At 45.9% G+C, this 11,692-nt stretch overlaps 1 protein-coding gene across 1 annotated transcript in view; it reads left to right on the top strand.

The window, feature by feature from the left end:
- The window catches only part of RGS6 (regulator of G-protein signaling 6), a 255,842-nt gene that overhangs the window by 239,198 nt on the left and 4,952 nt on the right, over positions 1–11,692 (top strand). The window contains exon 15 of the mRNA XM_009882506.1: positions 8,540–8,629. Coding sequence (XP_009880808.1) covers positions 8,540–8,629 — 90 coding nt within the window. The remainder of the gene's footprint in view (positions 1–8,539; positions 8,630–11,692) is intronic.

Below are 11,692 nucleotides of genomic sequence, written 5' to 3' on the forward strand. Positions count from 1 at the left end.
AACCCACATGCTGTGGGAACACCGCAGTCTCTAATTTTTTTAAGGGTTTGTTATCTCTTAAAGTGTTCACCCTTCTAATTTAAAGGAAAAAAAAAAAATCCCTGGGGAGATTTAACAATGCGTTTCACATTTCACCTTCTCGGACCACAGCAGGTGTGAATGTCGTGTGCTGTCTGGATGGGGTTCACTGGCAAACAGATGCAAGATTTTGTTATGCATTTGTAGTGTGGACTCAAGAGCTTGAGCTCAGTCACTTAAAGGTGATATAGCAGTAGATATCCTATAGCCAAAATGTTGATGAGACATGAGAGGCTGTTTATGTAGCATATGTTCTCTAGATAGCTATCCAAGCAGGGCTAGTGATACTTATCTCAGCATAGCCACCTTTACTGGGAAGCTGTACGCTGCTTGTTTCTGTAGGGCTGCATCCTCCTCTGTCACCATCTCCTATGGGACACAGACTGCCCCAGTGCAACAGAATTTCATTTCGGCTATGTGAGGGATTCTGTGTGTTCCTCTCCATGGCACAACTCAGCTCCTTGGCAGAATTTTCACCAGAGAAGACAGAAAGAGGAAGCTGCACACAGCCTTGCAAATGTCAGGGTGTTGACCAAAAATCTGTGTAGTTTCATCTCCTGGCTGTACCACAGCATGTATAGAAGCACAAAAAACCATCTCTGTTGTGGCAACTCCTAGATATTGTATTGTTTGGAAAAGAGATGCCAATCTTCAAAATGCTACACTAGGTTGTCCCCTCCTCCCAGGCAAAACCTGTTCACTTGGGCTTTTTGCCAGTAGCCGGGATTTGGCCCATATTGAGAGAATCAGCCTCTTAGCCATGATCATTGTTCTCAAAATCTAAAGCTGCTCATATGGAGTTAGACTCCCGGCAGCCCACTCCTGTCTCCCAGGATAGCCCTTGCTATATTTAGGACTAAATCCTCCTGCAGTACCAGGCTGACCCCTTCACTGCGCAGCGCTTGACAACCCTTCGCCTCTGTAGTCCTCCGCACTGCGTCTGCCGCGGACCCCCCGGCAGCTCTGCCTTCCCATTTGTATGTCTGAAGGTATGAAGCAAACCAGTTCTCATCAATTTACAGAGGAGCCAAAGCTAAATTTATGTGTTACTTTTATCAATGCACGTTCCCCCAAAAGATTTACATTGTGTTTCCAACTATGTATCTACAGGGCTAAACAAAGGATTTCTGTGTATTACTCAAAATGAGCTCTCATTGCTTACAGTTATCCCTCCTGCTAAAGCTCTTTCTTACGTTCCTGTGCCTTCAGCCCAGTGTAATTTCATTTGTGGCCTGAAAAGAGGTTTTATGTTTTTCAGTTTAGCAGGGAGGTTAGTCTATATTACAGTATAATTATTCATCTTTTTTTTCCCCTTAGTAACAAAACCAACGTGGTTGAGTGTGAAGAAAATGCACCAGCTAAAACCATGGGTGTAAATTTTTGTGTCACTTAAATAACTTGAGAGTGGCCAAAAAAAAAAAAAAAAGATATTGCTCAGATTTTCCAGAGCAATTCACGCTCAGGCCAAGACCCTTATGTGCCATTTACCAACCTGAAACATCTCTTTTCTAGACTATAAATCAGGGAAAGGCTGGCGCTCCCGCAGCAGCCAGACCCGTTTACCCCTGGCCCTGCTAGATGGCAGTACTGCCAGGCACCGAGGAGGCTTCAGGAAGGGGCCCTGCCTGGTTAATGCATGCAGAAGAGTAAAATCCTAAATGCGGGGACCAGAATAAGCAGATCCAGAGGTGTTCTTAGTGGGGATTTGGAGACATTCTGTGATTCTGTGAATTGGAATGAAACCCCCATGTTTCCCTGCCTCCTCCCCCTCCCCACCACCGTTTTCTCCTCAGGTTCAGTCAGAGCAAGTGTGAAGGTCTTTTCTTCTGCAGCGTCTTCACTGCGTGCCTTGTGTCAACTGTGCCTGCTACCAACCACTTCAGCTTCCAGAGCTGTTGCAGCATTTTCTCCTGCTTTCTCTAAATTGTATTTCAGCACCTTCAGTTTGACTGAATGGCAATTGATCATAATTGCTCCTAAAAACTGTTGCATTCAGTAGCGGCACAAGTAACTGCTAAAGAGGAGTAGGTCTCCTTTCCCTTCTTTGGCTTTTCGGAAGATCCTGGTGGCAGTGTAGTGGGGGGTCCTGCTGGACAGGCAGGATTCCTGAGGATGGGCTGGGAAGAGCACAACGGAGTGAAAAGGATCCAACAGCCCCTGGAGAGCAGGTACTGCTGAGTGCAGTACGCGTGCGTGCTGGCACAGGGGTTAACCTCAAGCACCTCTGCCTCAGATGTCCCCACAGAGCAGAGCAGAGGTGCTGACAGAAGGGCATTAGGCTGCTGCCAAGTCTAATTGGAAGGTGCCGCAGTTGCACACCGTGTGCTCAGAAAAGCGTCTCCCTCCTTTCTCCTTCCCACGTCCTCTTTGTGCTATGGAGACAGCTCTTTGGAAAGCAAACCCCGGGCAGGTCCTCAGCTGGCATCTGTTATCGTCGTCCCGTGGAGGCCACAAGGCGTTTGCTGAGGCTCTGCTCTCTCATGGGCGAGTCTGCAGTAAATTCCTCCCCAGTGCCCAGCGTACAGGTAAAACAGACATTAACATTCATTGCAGTTTGCTGTTATTTATTTAGTTATTTAATCTGCTGCTTAACGTTGCTTCTGGGCTTTTCTTCTAATGGATTTGTCTGACATTCTGCAGTCTCCCTTGCAGTCGGCCAGAGGGGTGGCTGCTGGTGTTCGCATGCTTGCAATACAAAGGGGTCTCCCAATCAACTCTCACTAATTTAATGCCAGGTCTTGCTGACAGGGTGAAGGGGTGCTCCAAAACAATCCAAAAGGTGTGAGTGGGATAGGTAGAGCAAGGAGGTTTCTAACGAGTTTATGAAGGGCAAAGTGGGTCCTTGGGGCTAAAGTGAATGTCAACAGCTATCTAGCCTTAGTGTAACCCCCCTGGAATGGGCTAAAAGTGTGCTAAATGGGAAACCTGTGCTTGAAATGAGCAAAGAATTTGCAATTTCCCCTTATTCCCCCTTGTCATCTAAAGCTTATAGCTGTGTTTAGGCACAAAAAGGGAAAACTTTCTACCAGCAAGTTAAAATTTAAGGGCTTTCTGGAATCCAACTGGTGTTCAAAGGTCATGAGAACATTGCGCTTGGCCTTCACATCCCCCAAAAAGGCTCCAGCCTGTCACAAAATGTCCCAGTGGGTAAGATACAGGTGGGATTAGAAATAGATGTGTTTGACCACCAACACTGGTCTTGTCTCATACACACGTTCCAGAGGAAAGAACCAAGATTTTCTACTAAAAAGAAATGTTCTTGACAGAGAACACAATTCCTGAGGTCTGCCAGGTGCTTTGTGCAAGCCAGGTGTTGTTATTATTCTTTTATCGTTCAGGGTTTTTTTCACACATATTTCTCGGGTGTTCCCAAGGTCCTGCTTGGCTGCCACCCATGCCCTCCTCAGGGTCACTGCGCTTTGACTGCAAAGGAGGAGAGAGACCCGAGATCTCATTGCAGCAAATTGATTTGAAGCAGGTGCAGTTTTGAGACAGTTTCTGCTATCTCAGCCACCTCCCACGTTCCCGTCTGGATTGCAAACTTACTTTTTTTTTTTTCCCCTCCCCCTCTCCCCTCTTGTCAAGAAAATTTACAGAGCTTGTCCTTCATCTCCTTCCAAAGATAGAGCTTGTGGAAGGAAAACAGCAGAGAGATGCTGAATCTTATCAGGGTTCCCTGCACTTAAGCTGTCAGCTGTAGCTGGGGCGGGATTTCCTTTTGGTTTCACATTAACTGTAGAAAAGATACTTTTTTTGTGATTTACCTGGCTGGTTCCTTTGTTTTCTAGTTCACAGAAGTGACAGCGTTTCCCGCTTTAAAATTTACTGCTTGTTCTCCTTTATATCATGCAATTGTGATGGCAAGTGGAATAGTTACGCTATCTGAAGCGTAACTCTCATGATATGAGACTAGGTACAGAGAAGATGCTCAGTGGAGCTGTGTAGCCCTCGGGCCCACTGCGTAGTTTTTCCCAGCATGGAGGAGATGTGATTCAGGTGCCCAAAACACGAAAGGGCATCTGCCTTTTTCTCAAAAAGAGATGCACACAGACCCCATTGCCTCTGTTGCCTTGGTTCAGAATCTGGGGATTAACAGTCCTGGGGATGTTTGACAACAAACCCCGTCTGCTTGCAGGAGTCTTGTAAGGGAATTGTTTGCTTCCTGGAGATGAAATCCACCGTAATTACAAAAGCAGGTTATTGTGTCACCCTCCACGTTAGACTGACATTTCCAAATGTGCATCCATCCTCGCAGGGGAGCATCGCTACAGCCAGCACTCATCAACAGCACGCTGTGTGAGGGACTGAGTGACCGGTCAGCTCAAAAAGCCAGCTCGCCAGGGCTTGCTCGCACATGTCAAGTCAGTCCCTGTCTCCACTTGCAGCTGCCACCGCAGTGGCCTGAGACAGCGGCTTGGTGCTCAGAGATAGCTGGCAAGGCTGCAGGGGAGGCCAGTGGGACGTGTGATGCCTGTCAACTCCTAGCCAGATCTTGAAAGGCTCTTTTTTCCTGCTTTCTGTCTGTTTTTAAAAGCAGGGTGCTATCTTGTTTAATGGTTTAATAGATCAGTTGGGCAGTTTTTGTTAGAGGATTGTTTTGAATTATTGGTTTTGCAGTGTGTCTTCCTAAAGGATTGCTGTCATTAGTCCAGAGCAGGGAGCTGGGAGCCTGAGCCCTACCTGAGAATTGGTACCCAGCAACAGATGGGAGATGCGACACTGCCTAGATGAGATGTTGCTCCTGCTGTTGTGCAGATGTGGCACAGGAACTTCCCATGACACTTGCGAAGAAATGTCACGGTGATAATTCTGGCCAGACTGCTCGCAGCGCAGGAGACTGTAGTGTCCAGAGCTGCAGCTGCATTGTTGAAAATTATACAAGTAGTGGATTTGCTTTGTGTATTCAGGGAGCCAGTAATAATGAGCTTGTTACCCTATAATAAACAACTTTACGAAATGCAGAGTTCTGTCAACATAAGGATGGGAAGGCTCAAATTTCTTGCCAGCAGTGTCAGGTATGTCAGGGAGCGTGCATGTGTATAAAGTGCATCACTAGAGATGCTGGCTGCCGTTGGAGATTTCAGTCTTTGGTGAGGTTATGCTCCCTCTCCACCAAGTGATAAAGAGGAGGAACAAAAGCAGCTGCTCAGTAAAATAAGAAGTGAGAGACCAGTGAGTTGCAATTATCCAAAGTGAGTTAAAAATCCATGAGAGAAGGGGACAAGCCAATTCGCACAAGTTGCGCAGAGCAGCTAAATCCATGCAGACACCTCTGTTGGTTGGGCTTCCTCAGAAGAATATGCTCAGTTGCTAGACCTCCGGTAGCTTTCAGTGTATTTAAGAAATGAGGAGCTGCTGAAAGTTGGCTGTAAATTCTCCCTAGCAAGTTGCAGACTGCAGAACGTATAGCACAAAATAGCTTGGTGGCGAAGTAGGCTGCAGATCAAAACAACCGTGCCAGCCACTGGCATTGCTGTCCTGCAGCTAGGTTTGTTGTGTAACTGGGCTGAACACGGGGCAGCCACAATTTTAGCAGGAACTTTCATGGTGCAGTCTCAGCGGGGATTTTGGCTGCAGCAACGTAAGCTGTCCTGTACTGTGGCAAATTGGAAGGCAGTCTTTGCTGACCTGAGCAGCGGGCTCAGGCTTCCAGCAGGTGCTTCAGAAATGCAGTGCTGTAAAATAAATGATCAGTGTGTCATTCGTGTTTCCAGTCCAGAGCTTCTTCAAAGCAAGCTTTTTGAATTCTTGCAGTTAAGCATTAGGTTTGCTTCTGAAGCTAAGCATGTCCCTTCCCCTGTGCCCAGCCTTCTTTCTTCATTAGCATTCAAAGCCTAGGAACAGTTATTCCCTGTTTGATTATATCTTTGGTGAACAGCTGAAAGGTAGCGGTGTTGCTGTTCACTGATTCCAAAATGTGAAAAGCAGAGAAAATGCTTCATACCAATTAGCTAGCCGTGGTGGCAGTTGGGCTGTGGATGTGCAATAGTCCTGTTTTTCAGGGAAGGGCTTCAGTTAAGAAGTCGGCTTGTGGTTTATTTCATCTCAGGATCGAAGTAATTTTTCCCCTTTCCCACAGCCAGATACCGAGTTTATACTGTTTTAAGGTCAAATATATGAAGTTGTCTTGACATGAGGAAGAATGATAGTTGTTGCTGGTGTGCCAGCCGGTTGCACGGCCAGCCAGGCTCTGCTCTGCTGTGTTCTCCTTTGCCTGCAAACAGCTCATGTGATCTCTCTGCATGGCAACGAAAAGGGAATGTTATTTTCCAAAAATATTATTATTGCCTTTCAGAGCAGACCCAGTCATCTCACCGCAGGTAAAGAAACCATTTGGAGTCGAAAGGTGGTAAAACAATTTAATCATGCGTCTGTCAAAATGTTAATCAATGTACCCCTGTCACACACTGCCGTACCTTCAGCCCCTCAACACCTTCCTGGCCACCTCAGCATCCCCTCCCACCAGCACCCTGTACATACTGGGTGCTGCAAGGAAGGACCACAAAGAGGAGGGAGGCTCTGGAAACCCCTCAGGCCCTTTACTGTTGATGGGCTACAAGGTGGCTACCCTACTTACTCATTGGTCTCCTTGTGGTCCTGGAGAAGGAACGAAAAAGACTTTTAGGTACACAGTTAGGTGGGTTTTTTCCACCAGGTAATTATGAAGAACTCATTAGGACTACATGGAGTCTCCCTGAGAGACTTTAAAATAAGTAACAGTACAGATGAACTGGTTGCAATGTGGTTGGGTTGAAATTAACTGAATCCCAAGTTTCTGCTCGTTGAAGTATTTGAGAGAGTGCTGATGTTGTAAATCCTTGTTCGCACCAGAGAAACAGAAACCTTTTGATGACCATATCCCTGACACGCGTTATTTTCCCTCTTCTTGTCTCAGTGCGTACTTGGCTTATTCTGTCCTGCATAAATAGAACAAACGTCCCACAGCTGGGTGTGAAATCTCATGGCAGTGCCGTAGGTGAGAAGTATGAAGCTGTGCCTTCCCTTGTTTTTTTCTGCAGCAAGAAAGGGTGACAGTTGCTAAATGGCTTTATACGAGAATTTCTGTTGCAAAAACTTACGCTATCCTTCTGCTAGATAGTGCTACGCAAATGAGGATTTGTCAGGTCTAAAAGCAAGTATGGAAATTAAGTGGTAGAAATTGTTCCACATTAGGGTGTAGCTCAAAGGATACATTTATGCTGTGTCATAGGAAAACCAGTGGCAGTTATGCCCCTCTTAGGACTACACCGAATAGTGCAAGAAAGCTGAATTAAGCAGTTCTTCTGTGTATAGACAGGTCATCACTAATTACCCATGATGGTGAAGATAAGGGAATTCTGCTCGACTTGTTAACACTGTGAAATAAGCTACACGACTTCAGTCTGGTTTGGCTCTTCTAAAGTTTCATCTACAATGGCTTTAGGGCAGGAGAGAGTATTTCACGTTGTATAAATCAGTATAGATAAAATTGCTCATTAACTCTGTAAAAGTTACTTCCTTGGGCAAAGTCTTAAGAAATGTCCAGGGTGCCCGTTTTTCTCTTGAGTTCCTTTAGTGTATTCTTAGTTTTTATTTGGTAAAAGTGTTTTAGTTTGATTTTCTTGGCATTTGGGATAGTATCTATCACAAATCCAGGGATAGTTAGGAGAAGAGCTGACTATGTTAAGGCATTCTCGGCAGGAAAGTAAAACTACGTAAGGAAATTGGAAAAAGGTAGGCATGAAGTTCTGCTGCAATGAAACACCACTTTGTAAGTTTGAAGACACACATAGTAAGTGCTCTCAAAGCAAACTTAACAGTAGTTTGACTCACTAGGAGAAAACAGACCCTATGGGAGGGACTCATCTGATATAACTTTATATATATGATGTAGCCATCCACATCTGAGCTAGTCGTAAAACCTTCCTGCATAGTCACGCGGGATACAGGCTTTTTCAGGACATTAACAGGTTGGCTTGCTTTAAGTGTGTGTCTTAAGTGGAGATGAAATGTGTCCAAGTATCAGTTCCCCTCTGTGAACAGGAGGGGAGTGCTGGGTGATAGTTCAAGTACCTATGCGTCGTGAAATGAAACCTAATCTATGGGACAATTTCTGGTGTTTATTTCTTCCTTCTTGAGACATCCCAGTAGTCTCAGCCTGGCTAGACACCTGCTTATAATCTGGGGACTTCAGAGAGTTGCAGTCTTTGCAGAATAACTCTGATTACCGAATAATGTGTGCCAGCCTTTGGGGTGAGGGCCATCTCTTTGTTTTGTGTTCATACAGCCCCAGGCACAGCAGGGTCCTGCCCCAGGATGGCCCTCCTGTACACGACCACAACACAGATAATCAATAATAGCAGACTTAATTAGAACTTTGATCAGTCTCTCTTCCTTCTAATTCGCTGTCCTTTAAATCCCTGTGATGTCTAAATGAGGTTTGATAACAATTCTCTGTCTCTCATTTCCTCCCATCCCACAGGAGCACATTTACAAGCTGATGAAGAGTGACAGCTATGCGCGCTTCCTCCGTTCGAATGCTTACCAGGACTTATTGCTGGCGAAGAAGAAGGTATCTGTTGGAAAGGACGTGCTTGCATCTCTTAGCACCTCTTGATTCTCGCCTGCTGCTTGCTGCTAGAGTGAAAATGAAAATATTGTTTCCTTTTTTTTTCTTTTTTCCTTTATTTAAGAAAGGAATGAGCACTTTTTTTTTCTTCACTGGGGGCACAGGGTACGGCATCCATATGCACAGCCTCAATATGTGTTTTTGGGAAAACATGGTGACCCACGGTAAAAATAATATGGAAAAGTGTTTGTATTGCACGGCTGTCTCCCAAACTCAGTGCAGGCAATTAAAATTGCCTCTTCCTCATAACAAAGATGGTGTCTGGTATGAGAAGCAAAACCCATCAATCTATTCATTACTGGTGCAAAATTCTGGTGTTCACCTCCCTATCCTCACCATGTGCTCTTCCCTTTGGATGCCTTACCTATAGACCTCCCTGCAGTGATTCCCTTGCTCCTTTTCTCCCTTTCCCTTGCTTTTGGCTCGCCAGAGATATTTCCTTTTCCTTGGAGAAGTGAAATAATTGCAACCCATGCAGCAATCAAGAATTCCAGCCACATTTTCTCACAGGAGAACTGGGTTTGAGCTCTTTTTAGCCTTTTTGTTGTCTGCATGTGCTCTGCCAGCACCATGTTTCTGCCAGGACCCACCAGTTCAGGGTAGCAAAGGAGCGGTTACATAGAGTTACGGCAGCTCCTGTCCAAGTGTCCCTTCTTTCTGAGGGGGCTGGGAGGTAAGCTACTGACCTCTGCCTTTATGGTTGTGTTCAAATGCTTCCTGCACCTCCTGACCGATGCCCATAAGTTTGTGTGTCTGACTGTGTGCATGTGCATGCGTGTACACGTGTACACGTCCCACTTACATTTGGCTTCCAGGACCATACATAATCTGACTCCTACAGCCTGAGTGTGTGGTTTCCCATCACCATCTTCCCTGCTGTTTTTCTGCTGCATTCTCTGTGTGCTGCCAAATTACATCGCATCGGCACAATACAATGAAATCCCAGTGGTATTTTTGTCCTGATTGTCATTGTGTGCCCTAAAAGCATGCATATGGTGACAAAAGAAGACAAACCCCTCTGTCTCCTGTGCCTGGGACTACTGGCAGGTGGATTAGGGGAAGGTAATGGAGGGCAGCAGTCAGCCCTGCGTTTCAAAATGTCTGGTTTGAGACAGCATAAACCAGTGCTGCCTACATTTGAAAAGGTTAGACCTGACTTATTGTTCAGAGGCTGTGGGGAAAGAAGGAGGTGCAAGACAGTCTTCTGATGGTATAAAGCATAAAAACCCTTTGCCTACTCCTGCTCCTACTTGCTACTCCTATCAGCCAATGGTGTGTGTCTGCCACCCCCAAGTCTCTCTTGAACACATGAGGGTTCATGTGCTTCAGAGCAGGAGAGTTTTCTCCTCCCAGCTGAGCCCATTCAAACCCGAGGTGGGGTTGGTTGTTTTTTTTCAATCCTTGTTTGCTGTCAGATCAAGCCCTGGATGTGTCAGCGTGACATCCTCATCCCCCCACAAACTGCCGGAGGAGCAGGTTTTGGTGTCATGTTAACACAGCCGTGAAAGTAAGAATCAAGTTCTTTTAGAAAGAGCTGTGGGTGCACTAGTAAACACAGCGAGGCGCAAAAAAGGAGGGAGTAGATCTGTGCAGATGGGTTGTTCACCAGCTTCACATGATGCAGGAGGGGAGTTGATGTTACTCCAGAATCTGTAAAGCTCTTTGCAATCCCATTGCATTGCGTTGGGCAAGTGAACGTTTCTGAAGCAGTGTAGGTACAGAGATGCTGACAGAAAGAACATGAAGTTTCTGTACACTGAGCTACAGGATACAGATCTTTAGTATCTTTAGTGCAGCTTTGAGGAGGCATCCCTTTAAAATTCCTCTAAATAGCTAGAAAGCTGAGGGAAGGAAAAGAGAAACCCAGTGGCATATCAGAGCCTGCGCGGATGGAGGATTTGGTTTACAGCCTGCATACAAAGTTCTGGGTTCACTGATGTGAGCAGAAATTCGCTGCAGTTGTTTAAGACTTGATGAGTATGTCTCTCTGGGGCATAAGTATGTCTTGCCCCAAAGACATTATCCTAACATTGCCTGTATACCACACTGATAAGACGTAGCCTTACCTTTATTACTGAAAATAAGTTCTGTCAGAAGCACAGCATGATAGACTTGGGCTAGAAGAGTTGCTTGAACAAAGCAAATGAATGTCTCTATGGCCTGAGATTTGCACATGAGTATTTTGTGAGTAAGTTTGTATCATTTGGGATCTTTTGCTCTCCAGCACTGGGTTGTGGCAAGCTGAGTGGGCAGGAGAGGGGAAAAGGTTGGCTGTGTGGCTAAAACACAGGACTGGGAGCCACAAGATCCATGCGCTTCCCCTGGTTCCCTCACTTACTTTCTCGTGAGACCTTGGGGAAAATAAGGTTCAACTTTGTCTGCCCCATATCCTCTTCTCTGTTGAATGGGAATAATAATAGCGACCTGCTCAGTGGCGAGGTAGCAAGGCTTGATTACTGCCTCAAAACACGCTTGACATTTTTGAGATTTGTAAGATACTATAAGTTTGAAGAGTTATTTTTTTTCCACACTGTACAATAACCACAGATGTGGGAGCTTCCCCTCCTTGCTCTGGGAGTGCGGTAATGGAGGAGAGGGAGGGAGGAGATATTATGGGTCGGGACTGAGATACAATGACAGAATTATGAGGGGCACCAGGGAGGATAAAAGGAACTTATTGTTCACACCACTAACTGATGCAAGACAGTGGACATAGGCTGCTTACAGACCAGGCATACATACTTTGTTAATCCGTTTTAGATTTTTTTCCCACTCGTTCTTCCCAGTGTCGCTATTACAAATAACCACAGTATTATTGGCCTCAGTCCTGCAGATTCATGATGCTCAGCAGGGAACATGAGGTTGGCCTCTAGCAAGGGTGTGATTGGAAGCAGTGTGCTGCAGAGGGGGAAAGCTGGGTGTAGCTGACTGCCACAGGGAGGACAGAAGTCCTCCTCTCCTGCCAGGCTGGAGGAGAGGAGGGACGAGGGCAGAGCTCTGTCCTCA

The sequence above is a fragment of the Charadrius vociferus genome, unplaced genomic scaffold (genome assembly GCF_000708025.1).
Source record: "Charadrius vociferus isolate BGI_N301 unplaced genomic scaffold, ASM70802v2 scaffold50, whole genome shotgun sequence".
Taxonomy (NCBI): domain Eukaryota; kingdom Metazoa; phylum Chordata; class Aves; order Charadriiformes; family Charadriidae; genus Charadrius; species Charadrius vociferus.